Consider the following 22,319-nt stretch of genomic DNA (forward strand, 5'->3'; position numbering starts at 1 on the left):
CATCAGGAAGAATTGTGAGCTTAATTGCAGATCTACTATTTTCTAAAGATTGTTATACATTTGAAAATGGGGCATTTTGCATAATGAGTGCTTTCTACTTTTAGTACTTTAAGTACATTTCGATACTAATACTTTTGTACTTTTACTCAAGTCAATTTTGAATTCCGGACTTTTACTTGTAACAGAGAGAGTATTTCTACATTGCAGTATTGACACTTTTCCCCCCCACCACTGTCTGTGTATGTAATTCTGACAGAGGGGTGCCATTTGGTACCATTACACGCTCAGAGTTCAATCCACACTCTGTGTTTTACAGTGTAGAGTCAGAAGTCTTTGCGCACGTTGGGTGTCCTACTGCTACTCTGAGGTCGTCTGTCTGTGTGGCAGCGGGTTTGCTTCCACTGTGCATGCAGACAACATGTCTTAACACTCTGTGTTTTGTTGTGTTTGTTTGACAATGATAATGCCTCGTCTGGTCAGAGTGTGCAGATCACACTTCTCCTTTCTGAAGAGGAACGGATCCTAGATCAGCAGCGAAGCGCTCGATCATTTTGACTTCAAACTGATAGGATCTGTTGCGAGTTGCGACGCGATTCACGCGCGTAGTTTTCCGCTATTTTGGATACATTGTTTTGAATACGTTTTGGATACATTTGTTTTTTTCGTCGGGTTGATTTGGCGTGGATGAGGCAGAACGGATCAACGCTGGCCCGGGGTTCGAAAACTCGCTCCTTAATGTGCAGAAATGGACTGAATTAAAAGCGACCCCTAAAGCCTGGATCCCCTGTTTGAAAAGCGGACAGAAGTGCAAGGCGATCGGGCTTGATCATCATTTACTGCACGAGTCTTATCTTTTTTTTGTGATTTATTGTTTAATATTATTAATCAGAATGGATCAAGAGGACAGACCTCATGAGAACGGCGTCCATCACGGCAGCAAAGACTCGGACCGACAGCAGAGACTCCGGCTCTGTGTTCTGAACGAGGTTCTGAACACGGAGAGGGATTATGTCAGAACCTTACTGTTCCTGCAGGAGGTGAGTTATATATCTATCTCTGTACATATATCTCTCTATCTCTCTTATGTCAGAAGTAGAACCCTGCTGTTCCTGCAGGAGGTGAGTCTCACCTTCGGTCCATTTAAATGATACAGTGACTCACTATGTTGTGTCAGCGTCTTCCTGGTGGTGTCTCCCCAAAGCTGGCTGCAGAGTCCATGCTTTAATACTCTGCAGAAATGATGCTATCGATCTATCTCTTGATCTCTATCTCTCTCTATCTCTCTATCTCTCTTTATTTATCTATCTCTATCAGAGTCTCTCTCTCTCTCTCTCTCTCTCTCTCTCTCTCTCTCTCTCTCTCTCTCTCTCTCTCTCTCTCTCTCTCTCAATGGTTCTCAAAGTGGGGTCCAGGGACTCTCAGGGTGCCTTGAGGGGGTTCTAAAAAGACCCTTACAAGTCTATAACTCTGACAGTATACTAACAGGTCCATTTGGTTCCATATGTACACTGTCAGAGTTAAGGGGGGTCCATGAAATGTAAACGGTTGAGAACCACTGATCTATCTATCTATCTATCTATCTATCTATGAGTCATCACTGTGCAGAAAGGAAATGACAATCTAACTTACTACACCGTGAAATCCAACTCTGGTACATTTGGATACTGTTACTGTACATATGTGTACACTCACTCTCAGAGTTACAAAGGAATACATTAAGACACTGGCTGTGTGTAAAGCCTACTACATGTGTGCCTTTCCACAGGACTTGAACTCTAGCATCCCTATTCCGGGCATGTCATAGTATATAGGCGAACATTTGGCAACAGTGGATGAACATTTGGAGGAAAAAAACAGATCTACAAGGTCACACTGACTCACGTCGTGAGCTTGTAGAAAAGTGTCAAAGTTTGATGTACAAGGAAGTAGGGTTTAAGTGGTCATTGCAGCCTGCTTATAGGTAGATTGTGATCATGTGGAACTTATGTTCAAGGGCAGAGGTTCATTCTTAATTTCTTATACACTGTTTTAACTTGTTTTGATCCAGCACCCTGCCTAGTAGGTCTGGGATGTGCATGTCTTTTAGCTGTTTATAAGCTTCTCTCTCAATTTATGTTCAAGCTCTGATACACCCTTTCAAGTTGTAAGCTTTACAGAACAATCCGTTTTGCAGTCATATTGCAGTTGAACAGACATTGATCATCGGCTTAAAGAGCTGGCGGTGAGGACTCATATCTCTTCATTGTGACATTTCGCACTGCCACCAAGGCAGGCTGGCTCATCCCTCAGGGTCTTTCAGTCACAAGAACAGCACACAGTGAAATCATCAGTGTTAATTCAATCCAGATTGTGTACTAATAGAGCCAAATACTGTTTGTACACTCACTGAGTTAAATGAACATGGAGGCTTTTACGCTGCTGGAGACCTGCAGGTGTTAATTCAATTCGTCACCCCTAGCTGTCTCTGTTCCTCTCCTCCGTACCTTATCATCTTCTGGCGCTCTGTATGCAGGTAGTTTGGTCTTCAGCCGGGCCATTAAGACACCAAATATTAGTGGTTTCTTTGTGAATACACTCAGTGATGCTGGGGGTAAACAACTTTATAAATCCACTACTTGAGACCCCACGCACCACTTTGTTATTTTCTCTTAAACACTCAATGTGAATGTAAACATCATATGCAATCAATCACACACTTGATTCCCCATTAATTCATCACTCCATCTTTCCCCATGAATGACTGAGGGTCTAGTTATTCCCCCAGCACTGAATGCTCTAAAGCCAGGCTTTCCTTATCAACCCCAGCTGTGTGGGATGACAAAACCATGGCTCCCTACAGGGGAAAGGGTTAGCTGGGCTGGAAGGGGAGGATTAGTATTATGGCAGATGCATGGACTGGGGGTGGGGGGGTTTGTAGAAGTGTTTGTAGACTCCTAAACCAGTGTTTCTCACACGCTTTCATTTCAAGGACCCTCAATTTGATACACATCAGGCCACGAATCTCTGGGACCCCAAGCTAATCTATCTCAGTGCTGATTTAACTCTTGACAGACACGCAATAGTCCATTTGAGTTACAATCATGCAAGGCTTCCCAACTATCAATCATTTAGCTGAGAACCCCCTGGAACCCCCCGAGGACTCCTGGAGGTCCCTGGACCCCACTTTGATAACCACTGTCCTAAACTGTGAGCATGCCAAACTGTCTGATGCCATGTTGTTGGAGTTGAATACCCTGTGTGACGTATACAGTATGTACTGTGGATGCACTCAACCATGAGAACAAAAGTACAGAGTTAAAGAGCTACAGCAATCGACTCATTCATACTCAAAATTCAAGATTGTGTCATTGTTACATCTTGTGTACAATTACATAAGAATGATAAAACAACAACAACAAATAAATCATATAATAAAGTGTAGCAGTAATAATAAACAATGACAAAGAATAGTAAAGAATAGCAGCGGTAGTAAAGAGAAAAGGCAAAAAGACAGAAACCGGACTGAAACTTTTTTTTTTTTTTTTTAAGATATTTTTGGGGCTTTTTGCCTTTATTGATAGATGACAGTAGACTGACAGGAAATGGGGAGAGAGATGGGGGGGTGACACGCAGCAAAGGTCGTCGGGATCGGGAGTCGAACCTGCGACACGCTGTCAGGCTGGCATTGCAGCCTAGGGTGCCTGGACCGCCACGCTGCGGCCCAGGCCACCGGACTGAAACTTTGACATTACAAATCACCATCAAAATAGCACCAGCCAATGGGTCGACCACAGGATTTCTGCACAATATGACTGTGTACAGCAGTGGTTCCCAACCCTTTCTGGATCGGGGCCCGCTTGAAAATGTTGAAAGCGTTCGTGGCCCATCCATCTGACTGCTTAACACGGCCTATAGGTTGTCGTGTTTAAGTGGTCAGATGAATGGGCCTTGTGCACTTACAGAGCATGATTGTTTATTTTAATGAACAATCAAATGATTGTGGTCCGGCTTGGATCACTGGAACTAACATGGTATACTTTGAGTTCCTATTTCAGTATCACAATAAAAAACTAATTTTACCAATACATTTGTTTACATACATTTTTTAATATTACTCTTATATTATCAATAAAACCTTAAAGTTTTGCCAATTCTGTGGGGGCCCACTTGCAATATCCTCACGGCTCACTGGTTGGGAATTGCTGGTGTTCTGTATCATTCCTCTCACACTGGTCAGGGTGGCTTGCATCAAGAGATCGAAGGTGACATCATGTTGGGAAGGGGCTTGGTGGGAACCATACCAACTCTCTAGTCTAGGCATCACAGACCTCCCAGGGTGCCCCTGGAGATGGAACTTATTTTCAGGCAGGGGGTGAAGTGAAGTCCTGCTTTGGCTTGGTTTAATAACAGGATAAACGTTTACTGAGCCTTGTGGTTCTGAGAAAGGAAGGTCTTGGCGGCTCAAACAGAAGTCCAGATGTTGAAGATGTAACGAAAACAATGTATAGACTCACACAGTAACAGTTACAGTGGTTTTCAAAGTGAGGTCCATGGACCCTCAAAGGTTCCTTGAGGGGGTTCCAAATGGAGCCTTACAGGTCTGCGACTCTGAGAGTGTACAAAAGGAACCAAATAGCCTTACAGGTCCATTTGGTTCTCTCTCAGACTCAGAGTTATGGGGGTCCTCCTTTACATGTACAAGTTTGAGAACTACGGCACGAGAATTGTGTGACCATGTCAGTATCTGACCCTTCCCTCCGCCTGTATATTTTTGTTTTACTTTTTTCAGGACGTTTGTGGGCGTCAACCTTTGGGGAGTTTGGGTGTGCGATTCTTGGTGTTGTTGAACCGGGATGGAAGGGCTAACTTAGAATGTTGTGTTTACAAATGGCAACAATTCCTACTTGTCATACCTTTAAGAGTGGGGAATGGAAATTCATTGTTATTTCTGTCTCTCAAATTTGGCAGCAATACTCTACCTGGAAATGTCAGGCTATGACGTGTGTGTGTGTGTGTGTGTGTGTGTGTGTGTGTGTGTGTGTGTGTGTGTGTGTGTGTGTGTGTGTGTGTGTGTGTGTGTGTGTGTGTGTGTGTGTGTGTGTGTGTGTGTGTGTGTGTGTGTGTGTGTGTGTGTGTGTGTGTGTGTTTATCGTGATAAAAACATGGAAATACTTGTATCTTTATTCTGGGCTAATAGGAAAATAAGAAAATGGGCTTCTCTGTGATGTCAGTGTTTGTAAGTGTAAATACTGTACATAAAGACTATTGAAGATTGAAGATATTTATGCTATCCTCACAACTCCTCTTCAGGCCATGTGGTGTTTACTTTTATGTGGGCTCAGGGTGGCAACGCCAATGAAGAAAGCACACTAACCACTTAAGCCTTATTTTATCATTGTACAATAGTCTCATGCAAAAAAAGCAAACAATGCGTTACATCATGATGCATGGTGAGCTTGTAGATCTGCTGTTTGCACTATTTTTGAAAATGTCATAACATGTAACATAGCCTATCTTGTTAACCCATTAAGACCGGTGATAAAAAAACGATATATCATCTTTGAATATATATTATATATATTTTAGAGAGAACATTTGTAACTGAAAACTTTGCTTCTGGGGGTCCCTGGGGTTAGGTAGGACACCTACTGGTCGACTATGTCAATATTTGAAGCAGACTGTTGCATTTATCTCTCTGTCGGAACGGCAGAGACATAAAGCCTATGGATCCATTGGATCGTAGCTTTAAGCAATCAGGAACACACACTGGAGGATTGATATGCAGGAAGCCATCCGCAAGCTTCCTTTCTAAAGTGCCCTCTCTGTCTGCACTTTACTCTCTCTCCCTCTCTCTCACACACACTCTCTCCCTCTCTCACACTCTCTCCCATCTCTCTAGCTCTCCCTTAGTCAGTGGGAAAGACCAAGCATCAGATTTCCTTGGGCTTAGGGTATAAATAGCTCCAGTTTCTGACTCTCATCCTAACCACAACACTGTAGGATTCAAGTGACCACACACACACACACACACACACACACACACACACACACACACACACACACACACACACACACACACACACACACACACACACACACACACACACACACACACACACACACACTAACACACACTTTCAACTGGGTGGAGCAGTTAGTTACTATGGCAAGCTGACAGAAACCCCTCATCATCTACTTTAAAGTTGCATTGTGAAATATTTTGATAGTCACAAGGCCTGAAAAGAACATTGTGCTCCATGAAGGTTGAATTGAGAGACATTGACATTATGCTACACACTGGCCAATAGCTTTCTAAATTGTGTTCAGAGTCGGAACGGACTGTGAGCTCCCCTCCATGAACGTCATGAATGTCAGATTTATTGCAACAACATGTCACCTGTAAAACCTTCCCCCCCATTCCCTTACTTCCCACTACAGCTGATGTGTCAGTGCAAGATGACTTCTAACTAGAGCCCAACAAGATTGATCATGTATTCACTTCTTTATTTCATTGTTTCATTAATTTAACTTTAATCATATAATGAAACACAAAGTAATATAATAATATGTAATATAAAAACTAGGGCTGGGACTTCAACTGATTAATTTAGATTAATTAATTACAGAAAATCAACACGATTAAAAAAATTAATCGCATTTTAATCGCGCTTAGTTTATGCACCACAGAACCTTCTCACTGGACGAGTTTCAGGTGTACCGATCATACCAGTGCACCAACCAATAGCCAACACACCCCAGTGCACGCAATGGGACAAGAAGCCGATCAGACTGCTTTGCTTGGCCCAGTGGATGGGAAATTTAGATTTAAAAAACTCTCTGATGGAAGCGTGGATAAAAACACGGTTGTGTGCAGAACTATTTTTTGTTGCTTAAACTTATGTATTCACTCATTGATTCACTCATATACCAAAATGCTTCTCAGGTCAAATATTGATGTGTGATTAAACATGCGATTAATTTAGATTAATTCATTACAAAGCCTCTAATTAATTAGATTCATTGTTTTAATCGAGTCCCAGCCCTAATAAAAACAGAACTTCATTGTATTTATTCACTTAAAGGGATATTTCACTTTCAAACATGTTTGGGTCATTTTATCATCTACTTGGGCTTTTGTTAGCACCCCAGACAGTTTTGAAGTTGATCATTCAGTATTTAGACATTTAACATTAATTTTATCAGAAACGGTGACGCCCCCCTCCTATTCCCACTGGAACTTCAAACTCCATTTCAACCTTGTTAGATTAATTGAAAACACAAGTCCTTGGTTCTGGTGACTGCTATTGTCCTTATACGTGAGGGGCCGTGTTTTTTCAATAACTTTTTTCATTTCAATGAATCTAACAAGGTTAAAATGGAGTTTGAAGTTACAATGGGTTTGTATAGGAAGGGGGCGTGTCTGATAACATTTATATCAAATATCTAAATACTGAATCAAGCAACATACAAACTTGTCTGGGGAGCACACAAAAGCCTGAGTAGATGATAAAATGACCCTGAACATGTTGAAATATGCTTTTAAGCCCCCTATTCACACATTTAGAAAAATAGCCTACAAGCTTGTAGATGTGCTATTATTTTTATTTCTTTTAAAAATCGATACAAATCGGCTGCATAATTGGTGATACCCATGTTGTCAAAAAAGTCCAATAATGTACGGTATTATAATTGTATGCATAATATTCATGCAGTTTAAATATTTCAGGATTTTGTTTTGCTGGCTTGGTTGTTGGGATTCAAACAATCATTCCATCTTCTCTCTTCCCAATAATTGATCCTCAATATCAACTTGGCAGTTGGCCAGGACCGATTGTACACATCAATGGGAACTATGAAGTACATTGTTGATATTTCTTGAGAAGTTGAATGCTTTGAGTTGAAGGACCTTATTGTGAAACTAGGACCTTACTGTGAAACTATGGTCTTATAGTGAAACTACTGTATGAGCTAGCGTAGCAGTTTCACTGCCAGGGCACATAAAAACTGATATAAATGTCACGTGTACAAATATAATCTATGCAAGTTTGGGAGTCATGTGCATTTATAAGCCATTTTCAGACAGTACCAGGAATTTTAGGAATTCCAGAGAACAGGCCTAAACCAATGTAACACCCAGAGGCACCCCCCAACCCCCCCACCCCCCCACCCGATCCCATCAGCTGAGTTTTCAAATGCCAACAGTTCAAAGACACGCTGGTGGCCTACAGCACTACAGCACTAAATAAGAATAGGGAGCATTAAATGATATAGTATATTTAGAAGTATGTAGTATGGTATGTGGAAGGTTTAAGTCAATGCAAACCTGAATTTGTTGTGGAATTCCATTTGTGTGTGGATCGACTTATGATGAGACAATCTTGGCTTTTGTCCTGTACACACTGTTGGAGCAATTGTGAATTTAAGTCGATTTACTGTTCATGTTCTTGACTTACTTAAATTGTTAAAAATAGACAGCTTCTGGATGGCTAATTCCCTTAATGGATCTAATATAATGGCAGGAAACTGATCCGCTTTGGAGCTAATTCTCCTTGATCAGAGTAAGCTCATTGCAAATTATTCTTGCAAATATATTATGTAAACTAAGGTAGTTTGCCATTCAGAATGTACCTTTTATAACTATAACTATAGTATACATATAGTTTTAATCCCAAAACAATATATTTAAGTCCTAACTCAGTGGATGTCAGAGTCCACACCACAACCATAATAAGATCATCAGTGTGGATGCTCATATAATCATCGTTCTAGTTGATAGTTCTAGTGCTCGCTGTGGACGGCCCTTTACAGCCTTACATTTTGTGCCAGCCTTGTAGTTCTTTATTTTACTTAAATATTTGTATTCAGTTACTATTTATTTAGTTTTTGAGTTAGAAGTGGGGTGTTCCAGTTTGAACTACTGCAATATAAGCAGGTACACTGCAAATGGGGACAGGTGTTGCATACAGGAGAGGAGAGGCAGACCGTTTTTACTTTGTGTTTCAGTATCCATAGGCACAGTTGTGAACTGGCTGTTTGGTTTCCAAAAAGAATCCTGGGGAAATGGAATGTATACATTGAAGGGGTAATTTACATGAACATTAACATTCTGGACACCAGCCAATCATGTTCAAAGTCTCAGTCTCATACGGTGCATTTTTTCATATTACATCCAATATGCCCTGTGACTAATGGACTGTTGCGAGCATTACGGAACTCACCCAGACCGCAAACCCTGATGGTAAACTAGATCTCAGCTATCATGTTATGTTTTCTATAGAGATTATTATTATAGTACGAGCCTTACAGGCTGTTTGGTGTCTCATAGTCTATTATTAATGGGATATGGCTTTTACATACACCAACTCGTAGATGGAACCGTAGCTCTGCTCTCTCCTGAACATTAGCAGAATATTAATGTGCAGGTAAACCAGGAGGGAAATGCACACGAGCATGTCGAGATGTTTACTGAATTCTCAGTAAACATTTCTCTCTCCCTCAGTGCTCAGATGACACTAAAATCAAGAATCTCTCTCTCTCTCTGTCTCTCTCTGTCTCTCTCTCTCTCTCTCTCTTTTCACAATGTTTGCTTTCTTGCATAATATTTGGCCAATTTGGTATTACAAATTTCTTAAAAGTCATTAAATTGTAACTTTAGAAATGTGCAGATATACTGTACACTTGTGCTGTATGTTGGTTTGTTTGCTGTTGAGTGAGAAAACAATGTTGCACATTAAGCTAATCATCTGGGGACCCCCCCCAATTACCCCCTGGGGGGGTCCCCAAATGAGCGTGAGGCCTTGAGCGTCATAAATCCAGCCTGTAGTGACAGCACGCTTGAGCATGGATGTACTGAACACTCGAGGCTGGTTGAAAAGGCTAGGATAAATATACAAGGATTTGTCAGGTAGAAGTGTTTCAGAGTCAATGTAGACTACGCAGTGGTGTATCAAAGACCATCAGCACGCACTGATCTGAATGAAATCGACGTTCTAAAACATTGAGTGGTAGCCATGCCTACTAATGGAATATATATATTTTTGCAGCCGATTGTACATTTCCTGCCCCAAGGTTGACGATTATTAGAGGCTTATTTATTTGACGGCCCTAGCGATTATCCACAAATAATATCTGCAGCCAGAGAAAGAAACAAAACCGAAAAGCTGTTTTGACAATTCAGGACCTTGGACAGTGACCACGATGAGCTAAATTAACAACACAACACAACACACAACACAACACAACGCCAACTCTGCCAGAGCAGAATGTCAACACGCCAGGTTGGCACCGTGTCTCAGTGGTTAGAGCTGTTGCCTCATAGCCAGAAAGTCCTGGGTTCAAAGTACCCAGCTCCCTTGAGTCTTAATTGTAACCTTCACCAGCTGGCCATAGAAGACATGGGGGGTGGGTGGGTGGGTGGGTGGGGGGGGGGGGGGTGCATGTTGTGACAGAAGTGATGGAAAGGGATACATCTAATGATGTATCATTTGTGTTAAGTTACATTGCCGATTTTGAACCAGCAGGTTTGATGTCATCATTTATATTAGTGACGTCAACTTTTCATTGAGAAATGTTTTGCCACACTATATATTATTGATCTTCTCACAACAGAACAATGAGATTTAGGTTGGAAATTGGCAACATTTCTGCTTTAAGAATATTAATAGAACATGTTGTGTGTGTGTGTAGATACCTCCTTAGTAACATAGAAAATGGCCAGATGGAACGGGTGAAGAATTCCATGTGTCGTTTGAAAAAAGCAATATGTTACATTGTGAAATTAACAGTTCTGGAAAAACCTTATGATATAACGAAGATTTGCGCTCCCAAAAAGACAACTGGTTACAAAATGATTACTGGCCGCCCATCCCTCCAAGCTATGGGATGTCGTTTCTCAGTCTATGCAGTTTATCCTTATAACTGACCTTTTCTTATTATTAGATATTTCTTATTAATCAACCTCAATCTCTGGTCATACATACTTACTATTAACATAACAATCTCTGGTCATAAGCTGCCGTTCACTGACGAGCCCTCTGTCAACATCATTACAACATGAAAACAGCTAGGACAAGAGGTCTATTCATACGGCATACTCTCTTGTTTCAATAATGTGGTGGCCACTACATGCAATTGTAACTTGTGGAACCTATTTCTGTGTTGTCTTTCTTGACATGATTAATTGCCATAGGTGATTTTTCGGATTTATATAGCAGTATATACAGTACTCCACTTTGTTGGTTGGTTGGTCTGTCTGTCTGTCCAAAATGTTCAAGCCAAAATTCAGAGCTGGTCGTAGCTTATGGCAGATGACATGCTTGTTTTATCTTGTCTCTGGTTCCCTAAACAGAAAAGACCCATGACGAAAAAGTGTCTTTTGACTAACTGAATTCTAGAGTTTTGCTCTTGAATTATACAATCTATTCTGTTTTACAAAATAGTTTATGGGCTGCATGGTTTCGACTGTAATCCCATACACGGTTTGTTGAGGAAATCAGGGGTAAAAAAATAGGAACTACAACTTGCTGGGGGTGACTACTTTAATTTCATTGTAGCTTTTGCAACAGCTAATCTGTCCAGTGACCACACCTGTTATATCTTTATTCGTAGTGACAGAGCAAACCCAAAGCCTTGGCCTGCAGTCAACTGACCTGTATTCTACAAGTATTCTGCAAGTTTCCATAGTCTGTGATGCATCACTCAAGGCCACTCAACAGCCGCTGAAGTCCAAGACTCCAGATGGTCTGACCAATCTGGACCATGGTGCTATCTCCAGCGCACCACATGTCACAGCTCAATGGGACTGCCCATATTCACTGTCAGTTTTCGGGAGAAACCCAATTATACAGCATCCTCTGAAAGGAGAGGTACAGCCTTTGTGAATCAGTTTGGAAATTGAATTGCATACCTGCCGAGTTATTTTTACAAACGTACACAATTGTCCGTCTGTCTTCTTTCTTTTTTTTTAACTTGGGGATCACTTTCTGGTGTTGCATCTGCGCACGTTATTATTACGACATTTATGTCATATCAAGTAGTTGTTGCTGCACTGGATTTATTTCTCATGAGGTCACCTCCAGAGCCTCATTGAATTAGGGATGCTGGGTTCCTGTTCACTGGAGCGACGCCACAAGCCTTTTTTTCTCCCCACTCTACTGGACCACAGCCACAAAGAGAGGGGAGATCTTCATTTATTCATCAAGTTTCATGGCATGCCGAGCCCAAAATGGCCTACGTCTGCTCTTAACTGCCCTGTCCCCCTTAGTGGCTCACTGCCCCCCCCCTCCTACTCTTACTGCCCCCCCCTCCCACTCTTAAAAAGGAAAAAGGCCTTTTAATGGACACTCTGCTTTTAGCTGGCTTGTTGTTTTCTCTTGAGGGGGTGAGAACCCTGCATAAAAAGTCTTGAATCTGTGATTCTCCCCCCCCACCCCCCCACTCAGTAAGTGTGGGAATTTCAAGCGAATTGAAAAGGGGACTCTCTAAGGGACTGGTGGAAGAACCTTTGCAATTGTCCGTGGTGTTATTGATACGCAGGGGTCTCTTGTGTGAGGTGGTGCTAGCAAGCTGCTGAATGCTGATGTAGCTGCACTCTCTATAACACCACACACACAGACACACACACACCCCCACACACACACACACACACGTTACACACGAACTGCTGGGAGACCGTGGGCGCTCCACAGTTTTAGCTCAGTTGGCAACTTACACAATTGAAATGTTCAAATAAGAGATGATTAAAGTATTTCTAAATTGCAGAATCCCGGTATGCATGTAGTATGAAGGACAGGTGGTCAATCTCAGTGCCCAGGTCCAGTGGTCTCGGTCCTGCCCCTTCAGCCTGAGCGGTCCAGAGAGAGGGTGTGGGGGCAGAGCCTCGTATTAGAGAGTTCCACCAATGAGGGCGCAGAAACAGCCCCGGTCACGTGGTTCATGTAAACTTGAAATAGTTACAAACAGTCATAGACTCCAGTCCATGCCGTAAATTTCCGGCTCTGTGTGGGGGGGTGTCAGGTACCTGCCCCCCAACAACACACCTCCATGGTCTTGCTCATGTTCTTGCTAATGCTCCATTCTCCTTTCTTCTGGTTCTACCTGGAAGAGTTGCTGTGGCTTGACTTTGTGTTTAAACTCATTTTAAGACCGGGAACGCATCTGTGTCGTTTTAAGATTTCTTTGGCGTGCTAAGAGCTTGTACTGTAGATCTGCAATTTATTTTAAATGGTGGAAAATGTGTGCAAATCTTTGAAGTGAACATTTGTAAAATATTTTGTTCCAGGGACCTCCAGAAGCAAAGATTTGATTTACAAATGTTCGCTTTAAAAATATATATATTCAAAGATTTGCACACATTTTCACAATTTTTCAGAAATAGCAGATCTACATATGAGCTTGTATATCTGCTATTTTTGAATAGCCAAAATCTAAAATCTAGAACGACAGAGATGCGTTCCCGGATTGAAGGGCTTAACAGTTACAGTCATGCTTTATACGATGCACTACCATGTACTAACATGCATTAACATTAACATGCATTAAGATGCACCAACATGCACTAACATGCATTACCATGTACTACCATGCATTGACCCACTCATGGATGGCAACAGATTTCCTATGAGAACTCCCAACGCATCAGATCCCATCATTCTGTTCCTGTGATACAACAGATTGACATTTTTACCTTGACCAAGATTGTGCCCTTGACCTTTTGATCCAAAAGTCCTATGTTTTTAACATCCTGGTGACCACTCCCAAGAGTCCCAACATGGATTTATTTTGCTGACAGTCACACTGATGAATGATAACAAGTACAATAGAATAGAAGTAGGTTAGAGCAGTGATGCTCAACATGGGCCCCCAACTAATTGTCTAAACACAAACATTTGAATGATAATATAAAATACATTTAAAAAATATATATGTTAAGATGTCATGGTATTTTATTTTTCTTCACAATTTTGAAAAAAATGTTTTCATTGTGATACCGATAAATAGGAACTCAAGTTAGTTCCATAACACAGCCGGAACATAATCGATTGATTGATCATTAAAATAAACATGACCTGAAAATGCAGGTGGCACACCCATCTGACCACTTAACACAGCAGCCAACTGTTTGGCTGCCGTGTTAAGTGGTCAGATGGATTCGGCCGCGGACACTTGCGAGATTTTCAAGTGGGCCCCGATCCAGAAAAGATTGAGAATCACTGGGTTAGAGCTTCAAGTTCAAACTATCAACACTAGCAGCTTCCCTAAGTACAGTCAGAAGAACAGAAACAGCCGTACCATCCCCCCATTCACTCCATCCTGTCACGCTGTCATCTGAGGCTGTCACCACTCTGTGCATCCTCTAGTGTGACTTCTGCTTTTTCCCCTTGGCTCTGAGCTTTAGCTCATTCAATCCGGGGAACACATCTGTGTCATTTTAGATTTGAGCTACTACCATTATTTTATACTTTTGGCTTTTCAAAAATAGCAGATCTACAAGCTCATAGCGAGTGCCGCGCTACGAGCTTGTAGCTTGTAGATCTGCTTATATGAAAAATCTTGAACATTTGTGCAAATCTTTGAATACATATATTTTTATTATAACAACATTTTTAACTCAAATCTTTGCTCCTGGGGGGTCCCTGGAACAACATATTTTGATGGGGTCGGCGGCCAAATTATATATAATTTTGGGTGGTCCTTGACATGAAAAAGTTTGAGAACCACTGATATTGCATTAGTAACATACGTTTTTCAGAAAACTGTTAGGATTTAGAAGACATTTGTAAAGATTTGCACACATTTTCACAATTTTTCTAAAAGCTCGTAGCGGGTGCCGCGCTACGAGCTTGTATCTCTGCTATTTTTGAATAGCCAAAGAAATCTTAGACTGACACAGATGCGTTCGTGACCGTTTGTTCGTTTTCGTGACCCCATAAAAAGGAGACCTAATACTGCTTGAGGATCTGTCAGCAGTCCAGAAACACTGTGCAAAAGCGAGCCATTACATTGCCTCAAATGCTTGCATTTGCCCCTTTTTTTGTAACACATGCAGCTTCAAGTGCATTGCCGCTTCATGCCCAGGCAGCAGAATTAGAGGTTCTTGAACATGTTAAAGTTGTGATAATGATAAGAGCAGGGTTTTCAGGTGAAGAACTGATGACTGAAAGGTGATGAATGTTGGTGCACAGTATATACATATATACATACACATACGATACATTAAAGTGATGTTTAACTTTGGAAGACCCTTTGGTTGTACAGGTAGGCCATAACAGAAGTAGATATTGCTTATCTGAGAAATGGCCATAGTGTTTGTGGTCTGAAATGTGATCAAAGCACATTCTGTCAATATCTGCGGGTGGGGCGGGGATCATTTCACTTTTTTTTTTTTTAAGCTCTTTTTTCTGGTAAACTAATCATCAGTAATGATTGTTACTAAGATTACACTGATATTGGTGATTGATTTCTGTGGGATTTGTATTTATTTATTTTTGCTTTATTTAGATGGGAGAGTGTAGACACACATAGGAAACAGAGGACAGAGAGAGGGGAGATGTGAGCAGATTTGATCATCAAGTGCTAAAAGTGTGATATTTCTAATTCACCAGAAAATAGAAGAGACCACTAGTATGCTATTCCTCGCTCATGGAGCACAGGAGCTAAGACTAATGTATAATCTGTTGAACAACGATGGCGGCGTGTTGTTAGCTTGAAGGTCAGTGCGTTTAGGCAAGGGACACTGTTGTGTGATGGAGTATACATTCAGCTTTACATTTAAATGTACCTCTGCAACCGCTGCTGCTATTATCTGAGGACGTTCAACTTACCGGTAAATACTTAAGCCCTATTTTATACTTTGCCGTTCTGACCTACAAGCTTACAACAACCACGAATGTGACAACTGTGTGAAATGAGACGTTCTGTTGAACAGTGGAGAGGAAATCCATATCTGCTTTTGATACCCCCCCCCCCCCCCCGCCCCCCCACCCCTCTCCCCTAAAAAAAACGCTTGAACGCTTTGCATCATGTTGCATTGTGAATCACCTATTTTTGCTATTTGATACTATTTATTTACTGGATATGAAGTTGTTATTTTTGCTGTGTTAGACTAAATATCTTAATTGAATTATCAAGGAGTTAATCTTGGTGACCAGCTGAAGTCAGGTTGGTTTCAAGCAGACAAGGCAGATGTCACGTTTGCGGGCCTTTTATGAATTCTCCAGTGGAGCGAATACCGAGACCACAACCAACATATGGGTCGTCTGCACCCTCACACCTCGCTGTCTGGCCCCTCTTCGCTCCACTAGATCTCAACAATCAGTGTGGACCACGCCCGCATCTGACCCATCTTGGCTATCGGTCATTTGGGACCTTGCCTTAATCTTTGGGGGCACTGGCTGTTTGTCATACTGAAAAACTATCTCTCTGAATGTGGTAGTAAAGCAGGCCAGTGCAAAACCTGCTCTCAGCTCAGTTGCTGGCCATGTCGATGTGCTGTGATATAATTATAAAAGACAGTGGTATTAATATTAGAATTATCATTTATACAAACACTTTTAAATTTAAAGAGCATTGTCAGTGAAATTATGACATTTTGGTAATGCTATAGTGGCCAATGTTTTACAAAATCTCTTGCGATATTCATGAATGGCAGCTTTGCAAAGTTCAGTTTAATAACTGTCCTTTTTCACAAAGGCCATGCGTCCTGTTCAGGAAAGATGTCTGCTGTGTTCTTTAGGAGACGGGGCTTCATTCGGCATGCTTGAATTCTCCTCTGCCGAGTTCAGCAACTGCATATCTGCTTGGAGTAAATTCTTTTCAAAAGATTTTAGGTGTCTGAAAAGTGGAAGCCTTTGTGCCGTCTGGTTGCTCTGTTTCTACTTCCTGTTTGCGTGCCACACACCAGCAAATAGGGCGATGCACTCTTCCTTTGTTACGGTTTGCATGCAGAGAAGAACTCAGCCAATACCATCTGCTCTTTAACATGCAAAAACAAAGAGAAATGACATTTTATGACGCCTTACAGGCCCTGAGAAATCCAGACACAAACACTGAACAGCAAACAGATGAAACCAAAGATCCTCGCCATCTACCCAGGAGTGTCATGCCCATTCAATCAGTCTATTTTTATTTTGTTTTTTTGGGGGGGGTATTTGTCAAATTTTTTTTTTATAATGTCCTATACAGTATGTCCATATTTGATCTTTGCATATTTTTCCCCATAGATATTTTATTTTATACTTGGACTTATGACAGTGTGACACAAAAGTAGCAAAAATAGCGGATCTACAAGCTCACAACATTGCATGAGAACTTGCGATGAGACCACGTTTGTGCTATTTGCTTAAATTGTAATTGTTTGAATTGCAGGCTATATATCCTATTACAAAAACATTTTATATTTTAGGTGCGGTTGGTAAATGCGAATACCAGTCATGAATGAACAGGGCACTTTAGAACACATGAGCATGCATTTTGTATACTGATTGCAAAATACATTCCACTGCTTGGACAACTTTCATTGCAGAGACAATGCTTTCAACGCTGTACTAGCACTGATAGCTCAGTGGCATAGCTGTACATTAGCATTATCATAAACAGCTTTTCAGGGGTTTAAATATTCAGCAAATGTATTGCTACTGTGGGATTGCAGTATAAACAGTCCTTCTCCGCTGTGCTAACAGAACAAACCCCTCATGTATTCGGCTCCATTCAGCAGATGTGACTCTTGGTGGAGTCACAATGAATCATTCATTTGACTCGGATCATCTTATTAACACTTAATGTGTTCATCTCAACACTGAAATGAGCTCTTTGCTACTTTGAGTAAATCTGCTTGCAGATGGGTCGTTTATGCAGAAAAGTGCATAAACAACGTGTGCCTTCCTTGCCTGTTACAATGTATAGCCTTGTTTTATCAATATGAATATAATACAATCACGTAATTGTATATGCCAGAAAGCTTTCACAAAGACATACAGTATAGACCTGGTTGTTCTCTTTGATCAAATATATTGTTTAAGTCATGAAATAAAAAAATAGCAGATATACAAGCTCATAGAGCGGCACTGAGTGCCGCGCTAAGACCGGGAACACATCTGTGTCAATTTAGATTTTAGCTATAACCATTATTTTGTACTTTGACTATTAAAAAATAGCTGATATATAAGCTCATAGAGCGGCACCGAGTGCCGTGCTATGAGCTTGTATATCTGCTATTTTTTGAAAAATCGTGAAATGTTTTGCAAATCTTTGAATATTATATTTAAATGAACATGTGTAACTCAAATCATTGCTACTGGGGGGTCCCTGGAACAAAATATTTTGAGATGGGGGGGGGGGGGGGGGGGTCCGCGGCCAAATGCATATCATTTTGGCATGACATGAAATATTTTGAGCAGCACTGATATTTAGGATTTAGAAGACATTTGTAGGTGCGTTCCCGGATTGAATAGGTTAATCAAAACACTGGCCTCCACCCATTCCTGCATCACTCTGAGTCTCTGACAGTGGCTACTGCATGTCCTCACTGAACCTTATCAGGATGAGTCACCATCAAGCAGAAAGGTGTGTTGAGGAACGCAGCCACAAAGTTAAACAGAGGTGCAGTTATGATTTAAACAGAGGTGCAGTTATGATTTAAGCAATAACACCACTTCACCGCCTGTTGAACTGAGTCATTCAAGAACTGTATCCAATGGACAGCAAGAAGGACCAGTGTGCTTACAAATACACAGCAAAATCCTGAATTGTGTTAATTCCCCTGGCCAAAAGTACAGCTTCATCTCACATGTTTGCGTGTGGCAGTCTGCTCCCTGCATTTTACTTGACGTCAGATTGGCTATATGGTATAAACTCATGCTCTTCTCTCAAAACCAGTGGCAACAAAGTTCCTTGTCACCAAGGACAGAGAGAGAGAGCTTCCCGTTTCTGTCCAAATAAACTTGTTGGCTTTGTAATGGAACACTTCATGCAGCCAACACAACTCTGAAATAGAATAGCCCCGTTGGATTGAAAGGACCTCTTTGTTGTTCCACTCCCTCCAGCCACCCCCTTACTGCCACATCTGTGCAGCACATTTGGACTATTTGGGTGTGAATCTAGCCGGGGATGGGAGCTCCTGTACAAGGCAGGGTGACTGACTGGATGCAGTCATTTTCACCTCCCCTGCCAGTCCCTCACACAGTAGGATCACCTGTCTGCTCCCATCTTCCCCCTACAGGCTACTACAGGGACGACAGCCAGAAGTTGCCTCCACTCCACCATGGGATCCTACGAACAGATCATTAACCAATTGAACCCCAGCATCCATATTCTGGGGGGGGCGGGGAATTTTTCAACTTGGGTCGGTTTCACTAAGAATAGACGGTTTAAGTGGTTAATTTAGCTAATTGAATTAACTTTAGCTGATAATGTACAAATGTATGGGTTCATTTGGTTACAGTCGTTTGTTCACTCTCACATATTTGTACACTCTGAAATGGATCAAATAACACTCAGGATTGTACTGTGCGTGCGCAATCTGCGCATTAAGTTTGGGATAAATTAAGAAAACAGACTGTGGACACAATCTCCACAAATAAACACATTTTTAACGATTGAACGACACAAGCAAGCAATTCATGTAGGTAATGAAACACGCATAACAGCTGCAACATTCATAGTTAACGGCCTGGGTGTCACTTATGTCGCAGAACACAACATGAGACTATCTTAAGCTGATGTTAACCACAGACCATATTTTCTTCAACCCTGTGGTAGAAAAAACATTGGAAATCGGATGAGGGAACCCATTGCTGACTCACTTTTTGGTTTTAGGACAAAAAACTGTGACTATTTGTAAGAGACTGAAGAATGCAATTTCCTACTGTAGCTCGTTTTGGTTTTCCTCTCTTATTCTTATACTGTATGAATCATTTATCCAGAGGTGTCATTTCAGAAAAACAACAACAAACAAACAAACAAAAGGGTGACAAAAAAGTGACGTGGGCTAAAGCACCGTTCAGATCAAATATTTACGACTTGACAAAATGAAACTTGAAACCACTTGCAAAAAACTGTGGTTTGCAACATTCTAAAAATGGACAGTTCACATCAAGGTACTCAGCAGGGACTGTTTAGTGTTTCCTTGGCAATGGCACTTGTCATCAACATCAACCCACTTCCTTGATGCCCAAACTTACTCCAGCACCTGACACCACAACAAATATTCCCCCTGTATCTGTTTAGCTATATATTGTAAATATTCTGCTCCATTTATATAATATTGTAGACACTAGACAGCCGACTAGCAATTCCAAGCACAATCACTCCAGCGCATAGGATATAAACAGCCAGCCGGGCCCATCCCTCTTGGATATGGGGGTGAAAACGCATGTGTGAAACATCTGACACTATTTCCCCATAAGATATCAATGTGTTTGTTCTTGTTAGATTTTTTTTTTTTTACACACTACATGGATTAAGTTTGTTTTGATTCCATTTGTGACCTCAGTGTTCTGACGTTGGAAAGATTAATATAAGATAATACTTCTGGTCTCAACATGTCATTATTCACAGATACTAGGCTATTTGTTCCAAATGTAGCCACAGATGATCACAGGGTTACGGTCATTTTAACCATGAAGTGCACTGCCAGAAATGTCTTTTATTTTATTTTACTCAATGTTTTAACCCATTCAATCCGGCAACGCATCTGTGTCATTTTAGATTTTAGCTATAACCATTTTTTTATACTTTGGCTATTCAAAAATAGCAGATCTACAAGCGCATGAGCTTGTACTAGATCTGCTTTTTTTTTTTTTTTGTGAACATTGTGCAAATCTTTGAATATATATTTTTTAAAGCGAACATTTGTAACCCAAATCTTTGCTTCTGGGGGTCCCTGGAACAAAATATTTTGAGATGGGGGTCAGCGGCCAAATACATATAATTTTGATATGAAAAAGTTTGAGAACCACTGATATAGCAACATAGGTTTTTCAGAAACCTGTTAGGATTGAGAAGATACTGTATGTGTTGATGCGTTCCCGCATTGAATGGGTTAAAAGCCTCCAGTGGGCAGTTTCTGGATATGAGTATTTTGGTACAAACATGTAATGTGTCCCTGTTAATAGCCATGTTCCAGTTGTATCCATGTCAAAGATAAACTCAACTAAACTGAATGTATTTCTTTGTTCTCTTTTAGGCATTTTTGCACAGAATCCGACAAACTGCAGACGAGCAGCAGTGTCTCACACCAGATCAGGTCAAGGTATGACGGCTTCATATGTTTCTCCTGGCTAGCTCAGAGTTGATTGAAAGGTTTTAGGCAAAGCAAATGGCTGAGAACATAACACTCCATTGCGCGAGGGTGTCTCTTGCCAAAACGAACAGATCTGCATGCTAACGAAATGCAACGATGCATAAACGTTAGCTTGTAGATCTGTTCTTTTTTGTCAAGCGACACCATCGCACTACAGGTAAATTAGGTTTTAAAGCTGCAATCCTGTACTTATGTTTATGAATATGAATAAAACATTATTTGACCAATGTGTATGATAAAGCATGTTGATACAATAGTACATCTGCAGCGGTTTGGTGGTGATCTTCCTACTCTTTCACAGAAACTGTTTTCTGTAAATTCTTATGTTGCCATATCAGTGGTGCCCAAAATGTTTCATGTCAAGGACCCCCCAAATTATATGCACTTGGCCGCCGACCCCCATCTGAAAATATTTTGTTCCTAGGACCCCCAGAAGCAAAGATTTGAGTTAAAATATACATTCAAAGATTTGCACACATTTTTACATAAAAAAATAAAAAGCAGATCTACAACGTCATAGCACGGCACGAAGTGACACGTTATGAGCTTGTATATCTGCTATTTTTGTCGTTAAAATCTAAAATGACACGCATGCTTTCCCGGTTTTAACGGGTTAAGAAATTAAGACCATGGTGTCTGTGCCTGGTACGACACATACTGGTTGACAAGTAGTGCTGCCTGAAGCTCATACTGTATTCGCAATATCTCCCCTGGCCAAGCGTGGAGAAGTTTGGTCTCCCAAGCTGGAGACCCCGGTTTGAATCCCGGCAGGACATATTGTTGTTTGATTGAATACTTTATTAACAAGTTGCAAACAGTACAGCAAGTACAATTACGCAATCACTGCTAAAGGGATAACACAAACAAGCCTTGATGGCTTGTTTCCATTAATACAAATCATCATCAATATCAGGTTTGCAGCTTTAGTGTATATGCACATTTTAACCCATTTAAGACCTGGAACGCATCTGTGTCACTTTTTAATTTGAGCTAAAAAAGCATTATTTTACAGTTTGGCTATTTTTGAAAAATCATGAAAATG

The 22,319-nt window shown here is 41.0% G+C and overlaps 1 protein-coding gene across 1 annotated transcript in view; it reads left to right on the forward strand.

Moving 5' to 3' along the window:
• Positions 1–349: 349 nt before the first annotated feature.
• Positions 350–22,319, forward strand: part of prex1 (phosphatidylinositol-3,4,5-trisphosphate-dependent Rac exchange factor 1) — a 112,950-nt gene continuing 90,980 nt past the window's right edge. Inside the window, exons 1-2 of the mRNA XM_084070293.1 lie at positions 350–1,037; positions 21,161–21,226. Coding sequence (XP_083926419.1) covers positions 891–1,037; positions 21,161–21,226 — 213 coding nt within the window. The 5' untranslated portion in view covers positions 350–890. The remainder of the gene's footprint in view (positions 1,038–21,160; positions 21,227–22,319) is intronic.

The sequence above is a fragment of the Gymnoscopelus microlampas genome (assembly GCF_963454915.1).
Source record: "Gymnoscopelus microlampas genome assembly, chromosome: 10".
Classification (NCBI taxonomy): domain Eukaryota; kingdom Metazoa; phylum Chordata; class Actinopteri; order Myctophiformes; family Myctophidae; genus Gymnoscopelus; species Gymnoscopelus microlampas.